Source organism: Phaethon lepturus, unplaced genomic scaffold (genome assembly GCF_000687285.1).
Source record: "Phaethon lepturus isolate BGI_N335 unplaced genomic scaffold, ASM68728v1 scaffold32636, whole genome shotgun sequence".
Taxonomy (NCBI): domain Eukaryota; kingdom Metazoa; phylum Chordata; class Aves; order Phaethontiformes; family Phaethontidae; genus Phaethon; species Phaethon lepturus.
The window spans coordinates 1-13,486 of NW_010548850.1; the positions used below are offsets into that span (position 1 = coordinate 1).

Genomic DNA, 13,486 nt, shown 5'->3' on the forward strand with positions numbered 1-13,486 from the left:
GCCCGGCAGTGGGGTAGGGCACGGCAGGGTGCGGGGGCGTGGGACAGAGTGTAGCCGTTGGTTGTGGGATAGGGCACGAGGCTGTGGTGCACAGCATGGCTGTGGAGCAGGGCATGGGGGAATGGGTAGGGCCAGCAGTGAGCTGGGCATTGAAAGAGGGGATGAGGACTAGGGGCTATGGGGTAAGTGCTGGGCAGTAGCTATGGTGAGTGGCTCTAGGACTGAGATAGTGGTGGGGCTGGGGAGAGATGGCGCTGTTGGGAGCTGAGGTGAAGACAGAGTCACAGGGTCTGTGGGCTGGGTCAGGATTTTGGAGGGCTGTTCTAGAGCATGGGGTGGGACTGAAGGTCTTGAGCCAGGGGCTGGCATGGAGCAGGGAATGGGGCTTCAGGCTGGGGGATTGGCATGGGATGCATGAGCTGACAGGGGCACGAGGCTGCAGGCCGTGGCACTGGAGGTTTAGGGTGCAATGGGAGCTGCTATGGGTGGTGCTGGGTCTGGCTGGTATGGTGCCAGTGGGAAGGGAGCCTTCTCCTGGCCTTGCTGAGATGCTGTGGTAGATGACTGATGTGCTGGCTTTGGTGGCCTCTGCTTCCCTGACTGCCCTCTCTGTAGTTTCTCTTCCTTTCCTGGCAGGCCTCGAGGCATTTGGTTTCCTTGGTTAATTTGTCTTTCTGCTTGGAGCAGCAATTTGGTGACTTTGTTACTTTAGGGAATTCGCTGCTTCAGGAACGTGGCTTTTTAAGGATAAGATGGCGTTGTTTGTGTTTCTAGGTAGTGGCTTCAGCATGTTTTGGAAAGGAGTTGAGAGAGCAGAGAAGGACTGCGTAGCCTACATTACATGGAGGGGTAGTTTATAGACCTTTCCGAGGACTGATGGCTTGTGAACTGATCCATGGTATCTTGGTGATGAGATGAGCTGGAAAAACGGGAAGATAAGCTGCTGGTCTGTGTAATGCAGAGTGAAGAAAATGCCAAGGAAATTCGGAGGAATTCACTAAACTGTGTGACATTCAAGATGTTGCAAAAGAGTTGCACAAAGCCTCTGATATATTTGGCATAGAGAGGGAGAAAGATAACCTTACAACTGCTCTTGTCATCTGTGGTCATGTTACAGAAGTGCCCAGAGAAACCTTTGTTTCTTCGAAGACGTACAAAGAGAAGAGCCGCCCCAGCCCCCTCCTCCTCGTCAGCCATATGGTGCTTGTGACAAACCTACCTTGACAAGCAAGGGAGCCTGCAAGTGTCCTTTGGTCCCTCTGACCTCGTATAGAATCATACATCAGAAAGTATTAAATTGCATCACATATCCTTGAGCGAAAGGGGAGGTTTTTTCCTAACTGTTGTGCAACTGTTGGAAGAAACATATTGAGCTTCTCCCAGGTGTTGGAGTACTAAATTGAGTGTAACTTGGCAAGTGGAAGAAAGGCCTTGGTGCTGTCACAGGCAGCTCAGGCTGCATGGGTCAGCGGGTGACAGAGGTTGAACTCGTTTTTGTTAAAAGATGGGGAGAGATGGATACTGCTGTTACAGTAATCCATCACGCGCTCCTTGTGAATGCTGTGCTCACGTTTTGAGGGTGTGGGGAAGACAAGAATGGAAAGCCTGCAGAAGTGATTAATGTCTAGAAGGACACTGAGTGAAAAGGGGACAGACGTGTCAGGAAAGGGAGCAGGTTGATTCCAAGTCATAATGCAGCAAAGGGTAAACGTCTGGCTTCTGTTTAGCTTCTTGGACTACAGAAACACCAGAATAGGAAGGCAGCCCCTCCTGGTAAAGGGAGTGCTGGAATTCAAAGTGTGTAATTAACCTTGGGGACATGCTGCTGCCAGATGTGGAGGCAGAATTTTCACAGGCTCGCCACTGTGCCTGCTGTGCTGATGAGGCAGGTCCAATTAGCTGTGCTTGTGCTTACACTGTGGCCTGCGCAGCTCTGCCTGCGAGAAGGGGCAGCGCTTGCAGGTTGCGCTGTTGGGGCTGGCATAGTCATTCCACGTGAGGCAAAGCTGGTTGCACCCCCAGGTCCCTGAGAACAGAGCAAGTTCTCTTGCCGTAGCAAGCGAAGGGGCTCCTAACCACGGGGAGCATCAATAGCTGGCTGTGGTTTGATCATTACACTTCAGCTCTTTCCTGTTGATTAGGAAACAAGCAGCTTTGTGTAGATGCTGCTTTCAGTCTCTCAAAACGCAGAGAGGTGGAGTGCTTGGCCACAGAGGCAGTGTTTGTCTCGGCCCTTCTCCACAGTAGTTCAGAGGCACGAGGGCTGTTCATGAGCTTGCAGAGTGGGATGTTGGGATGCTGGGTGTGAAGGGGCTGTATGAGCTTTCTCGGCAGCGCACTCTGCTTTGTGCTGGTACACAAGCACCTGCTTGCTGTTGCACTGTTGTTCTTCTGCAATAAATTTTGCCAGGACCTTACAGCTGTCGCTCAGGGCATCCCCTGTTCAGCCTGTGCCTGTTGACTCTGTGACCTGCTGGGCTCCTCTTCTTCCTCGCAGCTCCCCTTATCTGTTCTGTCCCTCAGTCCAGACTCCCTCTCCCTGCTGTGCCAAGTGGGACTGGAAGCTCTATCTTTGGAGCCAGGGCTGCCTGCTGTCAGAAAACACTGTCATCCCTTCTCCCACCCCGAGAGACTGCTCTCTGATGAACAGCATGACTTAATACTGGAATTAACTGCTTAAGAAGAACCAGTAAATGCTTGCAACAGCAGGAGACACGAGCTGAGACAAGGCCTGGGAAAGCCCTGAATGAAACCTTTAGGCTTCTGAGGGGGTGGGTGCCCTGTCAGTTCTGTAGGCAAGACTACAGCAGGGCAGAGGGATGAACACAGCCCCCCAGAAGAGCTCCTGGGCAAAGGCAGTGAGCCTTGGTGACTGGAAGGTGCTTTTGCTGTGGAGGAAAGTTGTTTTGTCCAGGCAGAGAGTGAGAGGTGCTGCTTGTTTCCCAGCAATGTTCCTTACCACCTGAGCTACAGGTTGGAGGGCTGAAGGTAAGGCAATCCCTTGCCTCCCAGCCCATGCATGACCACAGGGCACGCACAGAGCTTTCCTACTGGCAAGGTGTCACGTAGGTGGTGGGTGACAGGAGTGGAACACCTGCCCTTCTGCCAAGGCTCTAGTAGGATGCAGCAGGTCCTTACCAAAGCTGAGGAGTGACTCTTCCCCTAGTTGAGTTGCAAGAATGTTGAGGCAGGAGGTGAGTGAGGCAACCTGGCAGGGTGTCTGAGTCAGAGCTGGAAATAGACTCCAGGAGTCCCAATGCTTTGTCTACCTCAGACCACAAAGGTGCTTTTCTCCTTGCCCTCCATCTTGGAGGGAATTTGTGCAGCTCTTGCTTAGCATAGCGTGGAGGTGGTGGAACCAAGATGGGAAGCTGGGTGATCTCTAGTGTCTGGGGTGTTTGCTTGTCCGGTTCTCCCTTGGGAAGCACCTGGGAGCTGTTCTCTGTCTCCTCCTGGTTTGCTCACATTAGAGAAGCGTCTTTTGGCATTTCGGCAAAGTGGACCATAGCGAGGCTGCTTCCCTTGGGAGCTATGCATTGGTCATGGATGCAGCCAGGCTGTGGCAAGAGGGCAGAGGCAAAGCACAGGAAAGTTCACCCCTTGCTGCCTGTGCAGCTTTGATCCAGCTGAGGTAGCTCCCAGTTCCAAACGTGTTCACAGGCAGGGCTGTGAGGCAGCTCCACCAGCTCAGTGCACATGGCTCCTTTGGTGCTTAGCAAGGTGCCGGCATCCGGCCAGCCTTTCCTGCTGTGGTGCTGGGCCGTTCCCTGCATCTGTCTCCAGCACCATGCCTGACTGATGGTCTGGGAGTCTCTTTGGTTCACTCTCTTTACCTTCTTTCTCCAGGAGTGAAAGATGGAAGCTGGACTGTCCTGCAGCTTGTGGAAGCCTTGGGGTAAGAAAAGCCTTATACATGTTATACGTCATGTAAGAGCCTTGCAGGGGAGATTCCCACAAGGAGGGACAGTGGGAAGGAAAAGCGTGCATGCTCGTCCAGGATGAGCTAGCTTCAGTGCTGGTAGACACACCGCAGCACAGAGGCCTGTAAGGATGTTGCCCGCTCACAGCATGGGGTCCGAGTGGTGCTTTGCCCTCCTAGGATTTGCGATGTGTTTGGGAAAGAGCAAGACCAGAGCAGTTCTTGATGCTCTCAGAACCGAGGAGAGGTGTTGTGGCAGGCAGTGAGCCGCAGAGAACTTGTCAGTTGGGACTGTCCCCAGCAGGAGCTGCCTGAGCATAGCTGCATATCACCATGTCACGAGTTGGCTTGCACTCAGCTGTCGTGGCCTGGGACTCGGGGAGGCTCATTTCTACAAAGCTGGGGGCAGAGTTTGCCTCGTTGTGAGAGGCTTTGCCCTTTTTTGTCCCTCATGATCTTGGGAGCCTGAGTTTCAGGTGCAGAGCATGGTGCAAGAACAATTTCTTTTGTCTGACTTGAGAACTTGGATTTATTGCTGCATGGCTCTGGGGCTGGGTGCATATGTGCAGCACAGTCAGGGGAAGAAGAGTCTGCTTCCACCCTGCCAGCAAGTTAGGCAGGACTGGGCCACCGCCCCGCTGCCCAGAGAGCAGCACCTCTTTGTTTTTATAATGTGTCTGCTCAGGATGTGCTTCCTGCTTGGGTGTCCCTGCTCACAACAGGTCTCTTGGCCTTTCTCCCTGCTGGCGCTAGGTCTTGCCTGGAGAACACAGATCCTCGGACACGAGGGCGAGGCATCCAGCTGCTGTCACAAGTCCTGCTCCAGTGTTATTCCGTGCTCCAGGAGAAGGAAGGTAAGGGCTGCTCCGGGCCTCTGAGTGGCTGCCAGCAGGTTGGGGGCAAAGCCTGTGCCACTCGACTTGTCTGTCCTGCTGTTGGCAAAGGGCTTGATTTAGCACCGTGACAACTTTGTACATGTCTCTCAAGAGTCAAAGTCCAAGGAGGGCACAGAGCTTCACACTGCAGCCTTTTTGTGGACCTCACCACACAATTCGGGTCACTCCCTGAACACGCCAAAGCCCTGGGCTGCAGCTGGTGCCCCTGGCAGTGTGTGGGTGTTGCACACCCAGGTGTGCTCAGCGCCACGTGGGACGCCTTGGGGACACATCTGCATGTCAAAATCCTTGGGTGGTGATTCAGCGCAGGAAAACCATCCTTCACAAAGCGATTCATGCCTCACCCCTGTGGCCTGCCCAGGTTAACTCTGGGGGAACCCTGGGGCCTGGGGAGGAAGGGAGATCAGTGTAAGGATGAGAGTGGAGTGAAGGACTGGGGTGGGGAGAGGAAGATGCCCTGTTCATGGAGGCAAGGAGAAGGTTTGGCTGTATTAAATGCCCCGTAGCAACTGGCTGGTAGTGGGGGAAGCCAGTAAGTGCTGCCAAAGTTTGACTTGGACTGGGAGCCTTGCTGGTGGGTAGCTGAACCTGTGCCAGCAGGCTGGCAAGGCAGGGGGGCGCAGCTAGTAAGTGAGGTGAAGGAGAGGAAGGATAGGAGTAAAAGGTGCTTAGTCCTTGGTGTTTGGCTCTCTGGAAGTCTCAGACTGGTGCTAGGCAGGGCTGAGAGCAGCTGTGTAGAGAGAATACACACAGACTAGCTACTAGTGTAGCTGGAGTCAGGTGTGACGACTGTGATGGGTGCTGGGGTGCCCACTCCAGAGGGGCAGCCGGAGGTGGGGAGGTTCAGTGAGGATGCCTGGCAGAGTCAGGGCAGTTGAGCGAGCTGGGTTAGAGCCAAGTCACTGGGAGCTCTGGAGCAGGGTGGGCAGAACCAGCTCCCTGTCAGGTTACAGGAGGCTGCTGTGACACCCCCAGCTGCCCCCGTCTCCCTTCATGGCCCTCCTCATGCAGCTCATTTCTCAAGTGCTGCGTCAGGCTGCCTCCTGGGGGGGTGAGTTTCTGCAGCAGCTGTGGGCGCAGGATGCTGCTAGCCGGCTCTTCCAGTCTGCTTCCTGCTGCCACTCCCCAGGGATGGGGTGTGCAGGCGCCCGTGGCCGTGACTCAGGGGCCGGGAACGTGTTGTGGAGCTGAGCGCGGGGAAGCCAGAGCTCCTGCTCCAGCCCTGCACCCCACCCCACAACATCCTCCAGCCTCGGCTGAACAGGCGTCTGCTGCTTCACTGCTGGTGTCTACCTACGTGTCTGGACAGGCCAGGGCAAATCCCTCTCGGGTAGCTCCAGCACCTCTGCAGTGGCCAGAGGTGGGTGCTGCCTCGCTGCGGTCAGACATGGGTTGCTCACAGCGGGGAGGGCGAAGGCTTTGGAGCCAGGTGGGTGCACCCAACGGTGGCAGTTTATCCCATTCATCAGCACGAGATGTGCTCACTGTTCATCCGGCAGCTGCCTTTTGACAGAGCTGGGGCTGGCGCCCAGCAGCTGCGCTTCCCAGGACTAACGCACATTGGTGTCTGTTTCTGACAGTGCTGCATCTGGTCTTGTTCTATGAGAACCGGCTGCAAGATCATCACCTCGTGATCCCCTCAGTGCTCCAGGGACTCCGAGCACTGGTAAGCTCACGTCCCCCAGCCCACAATGGTGCCAGGGAGGTGCAACACCTGGGTACAGGTGGGAGCAGCACGCTGAGCAGGGTCTGGCTGGGCTGTCAGCCCTGGCCTGGCAGCATTGCCCTGTCTCCTCAGTGCTCCTGCTGTGCCCCTTGCAGAGGGATGGGGAAGAGGAGACTGCCTTGATTTCCTGCTCCGTGCTGGTGTTGAGGCAAGGATTCCCTGGCCACTCTAGGGAGCAGCACAGATAATAGGCATCTTGTCCTGCCCTGTCTGTGGGGGTAGTGAGCTCTTTCTGGCGTAGGAGAGGATCCTGCAGGTGGCTACTGTACAGAAGCAGGAGCTCTGTTATATGGTTGCCATCACGGTTTTCTATTCTTGCTTTTCTTTTCCTGTCCCCAGAGCATGTGTGAGGTGCTGTCCCCAGGACTAGCGGTGTCTGTGCTCAAAGCCATCTTCCAGGAGGTACATGTGCAGGTGAGCAATGCGATTTCCCATCCTCCCATCCCTGCTCCTTGCTCCCTAGGTGTCTGGGGATGGCCTGCCTGCCCTGAGGACTGGGCATAGTCAGCAGCAGTGCAGTGCTTCTGCTGAGCTTAGAGACAGCATGGCTCACTGCAGAGTGAGAGGTGGACAGCAGCTGAGGATCCTGTTTGGCCCTTGTCCTCTCTTCTCTCAGCCCTGGGGGAATTATTTCCTTTGCTCTATTCTCCAGACTGTTTTTAAGTGCCCCCAGCCCCCAGATTCTCCTCCAATTTAAAATTGTTTACACTGGCAGGGCCTTGGGTAGCATATGTGGCCCTGGTGTGACTGTGACGCTGCATTCAGAATGGACACAGTCACATTCAGGTGCCATTGCATAGGCATGTGCACACATTGCATGTGGTAAATGAGATCTGTGTGCTAGGAAGCAGCAGCTGAGCAGCTGGGGGTCCTGCCCTCTTCTCAAGGGCATGTGCTGCCCTTGGGTGGTGGGTAGTAGTGCTGCCATATGTGGAAGCTTGTTTTGATTACTGTGCTCCTCCCTCCAGTCCCTGCTGCAGCTGGACCGCCACACCGTCTACAGCATCATCACCAACTTCATGGGCACCAGGGAGGAAGGTGAGGGTGCAGGTGGCAGAAACACTCTGGGGTTGCCCAGGCTGGGAAAATGGCACTTTTTTGCCTTCTCCGAGGGCTCTGTTGCTCTGCCTGGGGAGAACTGGAAGAGCTGTGGAGCTGGGAAAACCGGCCTGATTTCATGCCATGTTGGTAAGGTCTGGTGCTGTGCTCACGTTCCCTCGTTCTGCAGAGCTGAAGGGCCTGGGTGCTGACTTCACCTTCGGCTTCATCCAGGTGATGGATGGGGAGAAGGATCCTCGCAACCTGCTGGTGGCCTTCCAGATTGTGCGTGATCTCATTGCCAAGAACTACTCCTTGGGTGAGCCTGTGCCTGCTGTGCAGAGCTGACTGGGAGACATGTTGCTTTTCTTTGACCTGTTGGAGGGATAGCCTTTGGGACTGACCAGGGCTGGGGTTGTCCCTGATATGCTTTAGGAGCTGCAGAGCCAGCCTGTTGTGGGTGCTAGGCATGGCTGCTGTGCCTCTTTTGCCCAGCATCTCTGCTCACTCCCTCTCCTCTCTTTGTAGGTCCCTTTGTGGAGGAGCTGTTTGAAGTGACGTCCTGCTACTTCCCAATTGATTTTACTCCAGTGAGTGAATCTGCCGTGTGCCACAGCCTATTCCTTCTGGTGTTTTCTCACGGGGTTGTGTCCCCTCCAGGGAATGGGAGGAGAGGGTGGGCAAGAATCTTGGCTGGGCAGTGTTGAGCTGTGAGCTGTGGTACCCAGGCTGACAGGCCAGTGCCAAGCTGGTTGCAGTGACTGGCATTGCTGCTGCCTTGCTGGAGAGAAGGTGATGCAGCTTGGCTGATGACTAGGTTGGAAGGTTTCCTGACTGGTGACCTGCTCTCTGTGCATCCCTTCCAGCCCCCCAATGACCCTCATGGCATCCAGAGAGAAGATCTGATCCTGAGCCTCCGGGCTGTACTGGCCTCCACGCCCCAATTTGCTGAGGTAGGAAGCTCCTAGGGATTTCTTGAGCACCCCATTTTTCTGCATTTCATAGCACTGCAGCTCTGGCTGTGGCTCTGTGGGATGGGAACAACTGGGACCAGGAGGCTGTACTAGGGCAGCCCTGCCTCCTGGGCCTAGGGAGGGTGCTGATGCTGACACCCTGGGGAGGGGCTGCCTGTTGCAGATATCCCTCACCTCTGCTCTCCTGGCAGAGGCTGAGCATGCAGAAGGTGGTGCAAAGGGTGGGCTGAGTGTAAGTGCTTCTCTCTGCAGTTCCTGCTCCCTCTGCTCATTGAGAAGATGGACTCAGACCTGCAAAGTGCCAAGCTTGACTCCCTGCAGACTCTGGTAAGCAGGGATTCCCTACTCCCTTTAGCCCATAGCTGGCCCTGCCAGCCAGAGACTCTCACTTGCAGAGCCACAATTTCCAGGGTCCTAGTTTGGCCTGCATCATTCTTTCCTCTTTTTCTTCCCCTTGAGTGGTTTGTGCAGATCAGCACAAGCCTGCCAAGATAGGCAGTCCCTGCTCTATGTCTTCCCAGTACTGGCTTCTCTCTGCTTTCTCCTGGCTCCCTCTTGCAGACTGCCTGCTGTGCCATCTACGGGCAGAAGGAGCTGCAGGAATTCCTCCCCAGCCTCTGGTCATCCCTGCGCAGGGAGGTGAGTACTGCAGGACCCCTAACAAATGCTCCACCACAGTTGGGCTCCTGCTGAGGAGGAGTTCACAGCCAGACCAGGCCGGCCCCATATCTCCTGGCAGACCCCACTTGGGGCCTTGGACAGCCCCATCTGAAAAGAGGGGTGACAGGCCAGCTCCATCAGCATGTCCGCGGTGTTGGATGTGCCACACTGCATGTTTGAAACACATGGGAAGCAAGGCGGGAGCCTGAGCCCTTCAGCCCGCGTTGGGAGCATGAAGCCTGCAGCTGGGATCAGCATGGAGCTTAGCGCACCCTACGACCTCTCCTGTAGGTGTTCCAGACAGCAAGTGAGAAGGTTGAGGCAGAGTGCCTGGCTGCACTGCACGCCCTCTCTGCCTGCCTCTCCTGCTCTGTGCTCAGCTCTGACGCCGAGGACCTGCTAGACTCCTTCCTCAGCAGCATCCTGCAAGGTAGCTAACAGAGGGACCTACCCTGCCCTAAACCTTCAAGCATGCTCCTGGCTAGAGATCTGACCTCCTGTTCTCTTTGAAGCATCTTTCTTCTCTTTCTAGCTCTCATAGCCACTGTTGGCTTTTCCAAGGGAATTGGCTGCAGGAAGGGAGGAGAAGGGGACACAGTAGGAAATGGCTATTGGATTGAGTTGCTTTCCTCTCTGCTGGGATTGGGACATCCAAAGCTGTGCTGTGGGCTTGGAGCTGGGGGAAGCAGCTCTGTTGGGGAGGTGCTGCTGCAGCTCATCTCAGAGCTGCGCTCCGGCAGCATGTCCCAGCCCAGATATCAGCTGTGTCCCCGCACGCGAGGCAGAGGAGCTCTGCCGGTGCAGCTGATGCCCAGCCTATCTCAGATTGCAGGCACCATCTGTGCGAGCCTGACATGAAGCTGGTGTGGCCAAGTGCCAAACTCCTGCAGGCAGCAGCGGGTGCCTCCCTCCGTGCCTACCACCACGTCACCCGCAGCGTCCTGCCCCTGCTGCTGGAGCAGTACACCAAGCACCCGCAGGTGAGGGGCACCCCGGGCTCTGCAGTCACAGGCAGCAGGGCTGAGTGCACCCACTGGCTCTGCAGGGCTTGGTAGGAGTGGAGTGTCTGGCCCTGGCTGCAGGTGGGGACCCTGTGGGCATCCTCTGGCCTCGCAGCGCTGGGTTGAGGCGTAGCTCTATCTCAGCAGTGACGGTGATCTGAGTTATGTCTTTGTGTCCCTGCAGAGCAGCCAGAGGAGGACAATCCTGGAAATGCTGCTGGGCTTCCTGGAGTTGCAGCAGAAGTGGGGGGATGTGGAAGAAGGTGAGGCTGGCTGGTCCCTCTGGAGCCATCCATGTCCCAGGGGGCTGCTGATCTGACCTCACCTTCCCATGTGCTGACAGAGGAGAAAAGCTCACTGAGCTGGGTGGCTGCATGTGCAAACCCCTGCCATGTCCCAGGGACCCTGCATGGTTGGGTGTCAACCAGCAGGGCCCCAGGAAGGGTCTGTCAGGTGCTGTGGTGGTGGCTGTGCAGTGACAGCCAGGTGCAGGCAGTGACTCCATGCCTCTCACTCCAGATGAGAGCGCTCTGCTGTCACTCCGAGCCCCAGTTTGCTCTGTGGTGTTTTCGGCGCTGACGGATTCCAGTGTGCAGCTGCAACTGGTCGGGATCAGGGCACTGACCGTCCTGGGCTCTCTGCAAGGTTGGTGCCTTGTTTCCCTTGGGGAGACAGAGGGAGGTGTCACCCTATTCTGGGAGATGTGGTGCCATGTGGCTGCTGGGATGTCCTTGCCTGCTGCCTGTAGGTTCACAGGAGCAGTGGCAGCATTTTCTACCCAGGCCATGAGCTCCAGGGACACTTGTTCTCTCTCTTGCCTGTTCGTGCTGGACACCTTGTGTCTGTGGTGTTTGGCATGCTGCTGCATTGCTGCTAGCCTGGACGAGGGGGAAGGATGCTGGCCAGAACACTGGCAGCTTTGCCTGTGGCCAAGGGCAGGATCCCTCTGTGGCTCTTGTTGCAGGCTTCCTGTCCCCATCCGACCTGGAGCTGGTTGTGGATCACCTCATTCATCTCGCTCTGCGTGAGGAGGATTCCCAGAGCAGGTGAGGGTCGGGCTGGTGCCACTGCAGTCACCCATGCTCTGGGGAGAGGAACAAAGCCTGGCTTTGCTGCAGAGAGGGGCTGTAGCCTGGGGGAAGGCACAGGAACTGTCTGAACTAAAAGACCACGTGGGTATAAGAGCAAAGGGATAAACCAGGTGATTTCTGGGCTGGAAATGAGAAAGTCTGGGCCTGTCAAAGTAGAAGGTTCTGCTCTGCCTGGCAGTAGGGTGAAGAAGGCAGATTTCTGAGAAATGGATTTCTGAAGCATCTTCTGGCCCAGATCTTTGCAGCTGCTGTACAAGCAGCCCAGGGTTTGCAGTGCTTACACCACCCCTCCTGCTCTCTTCCCCCCTGGCAGTGAAGCAGCAATGGAGGCAGCCGGATCTCTGGCCCCCATCTACCCAAAGGTTTTCTCTGGACGCATGGTACCCAAGCTTGAAGAAGAGCTGCAGTCAGGTAGTGCTGGCAGCCTTGGGAAGGGAGTGATGTCTGCTTTCAGGGTGAAGCCTGTCCCAGCCCCATTTGGCTCCTACCAGACAGTGGAGCTGTGCCACATGGCATAAGTCAGTGTCTCTCCTTCTTGGGGGCGTCCCAGCACAGGCACTGTAGTGCTGGCACAGGGAAAGCTGTGCCTGTTGCTGGCAACCAGCCTGTGTGGGCAGGATCACCCTTGCAGTGAGGAGCTGCCCAGCCACAGAGCAGGCACGGTGCCTTGGACCTGGCATCTGCTAGTTCTGCCGTGCTTTTTCACCCCATCCAACCCGGCAGGGTCTGGGCCCTGAATGCCCTTGGGTGAAGGCAGCCTGAGGTCACCCCAGCACCCATCTGAAGTGTGTTTTCTCTTCAGAGCGGGAGGAGGAGAGCTCCCAAGACCACTGCTCCCTGCGACAGCGCTGCCTGCAGGCCCTGGCAGCCGTGTCCACCCACACCAGCATCGTGAGGGAGACTGTCCCTGTCCTGCTGCAGCATCTCCGGAAGGTGCAGAAAGGTAACACAGCTTGTGTTAGGCAGCTCCACAGGGCGCATCTGGGTAGGAGCTGGCTGCGTTACTGGGGACAGCTGGGAGAGAGTGGGGATGGCGGTAGGGCGAGGAGCCCAGGGCTGGGCCTTGAATCCCACCGCTGGAGTGGGAGGAGAGAGGGCTGCATAGATGCCGGCGCAGGTCAGGGGGTGGGTGCAGTGGCTGTTTGGTATGATGATGACTGTGCCCTGCAGGGAGCGAGGCCAGGAACACCCAGGACATGGTCTCTGTGTGCCAGAGCCTGCACCGCGTGGCCCTGCAGTGCCAGCAGGACACGGAGGGCTGCTGGTACTACCACCAGACAGTGGTGCCCTGCCTGCTGGCTATGGCCGTGCAGGCTGCCATGCAAGGTAGGTGCGGGGCTGGAGCAGGAGAGGGGAGGGTAGGCAGCTCCCCATGCTGCCAGAGGCAGAGCAGCCCTGCCCCAGGGCCAGTGTGGGTGAGAGGGCTGTGCCTGCCTCCAGGCAGTGGGCTTCAGCGTGTGCTTTTCCTCCCACTGCCTGCAGGGAGCACCCACCCACTGCTGGGCAAGGCACTGCTGGAGGAAGAGGTGCTGGCTGCCATGGTCCCAGTCATCAGCGCTGCCACCACTCATCTGAGCCCTGAGTGAGTGATGTGGGGTGGGACACTGGGCACTGCATTGTGGGGAGGGAGCAGGCTGTGTCCCTGCTGTTGCTGTCTGTTCTGGGGATCCTGCACCTCCTGGGAGGTGCACAGGAGCTCTCCGGTGACCCTCCCAGAGCAGCACATTGCGATGTCTCCTTTCTCCTAGGCTGGCTGCTCAGAGTGTGTCTCATGTGGTGCCCCTCTTCCTGGATGGAGAGGTCTCCTTCCTGCCCCAGAACAGTTTTCCCTGCTCCTTCAAGCCCTTTGAGGTGTGTTGGGTGCTTGGGGCTGGGGTGTCAGAACAGGGGCAGGGAGTGAGGATGTCAGCACAGGCTGGCAGCAAGCACCATGATGACATGGGTGCTGTTCTTCCCCTGCAGGATGGGGAGTGCTTGGAGGCACAGAGACGCCTGGTTGCCCTCCTCATGGCCTTTGTCTGCTCCTTGCCCCGCAACGTAAGTTGGTGGGAAGCAGGGTCGAGAAGGGGCCCTGACCAAGCACCCTCCTGCCCGGGTCGACAGCAACCTCCACAGGCAGAGGAAGGCACCAGCTGTGGCGCTGGGCTGTAACACACTCTGTGTCTCTTCCAGGTGGCAATT

At 56.9% G+C, this 13,486-nt stretch overlaps 1 protein-coding gene across 1 annotated transcript in view; it reads left to right on the forward strand.

Moving 5' to 3' along the window:
- Positions 1-3,855: 3,855 nt before the first annotated feature.
- MMS19 (MMS19 nucleotide excision repair homolog (S. cerevisiae)) overlaps positions 3,856-13,486 on the forward strand; it is a gene marked incomplete at its 3' end in the record, with an annotated part of 10,682 nt that continues 1,051 nt past the window's right edge. Inside the window, exons 1-20 of the mRNA XM_010290105.1 lie at positions 3,856-3,895; positions 4,673-4,773; positions 6,881-6,955; positions 7,510-7,579; positions 7,770-7,898; positions 8,108-8,169; positions 8,446-8,532; positions 8,806-8,880; positions 9,115-9,192; positions 9,505-9,643; positions 10,039-10,193; positions 10,399-10,477; positions 10,734-10,859; positions 11,179-11,260; positions 11,619-11,716; positions 12,108-12,248; positions 12,476-12,631; positions 12,788-12,887; positions 13,054-13,156; positions 13,268-13,346. Of these exons, the coding sequence (XP_010288407.1) occupies positions 3,856-3,895; positions 4,673-4,773; positions 6,881-6,955; positions 7,510-7,579; positions 7,770-7,898; positions 8,108-8,169; positions 8,446-8,532; positions 8,806-8,880; positions 9,115-9,192; positions 9,505-9,643; positions 10,039-10,193; positions 10,399-10,477; positions 10,734-10,859; positions 11,179-11,260; positions 11,619-11,716; positions 12,108-12,248; positions 12,476-12,631; positions 12,788-12,887; positions 13,054-13,156; positions 13,268-13,346 (1,975 nt within the window). The remainder of the gene's footprint in view (positions 3,896-4,672; positions 4,774-6,880; positions 6,956-7,509; positions 7,580-7,769; positions 7,899-8,107; positions 8,170-8,445; positions 8,533-8,805; positions 8,881-9,114; positions 9,193-9,504; positions 9,644-10,038; positions 10,194-10,398; positions 10,478-10,733; positions 10,860-11,178; positions 11,261-11,618; positions 11,717-12,107; positions 12,249-12,475; positions 12,632-12,787; positions 12,888-13,053; positions 13,157-13,267; positions 13,347-13,486) is intronic.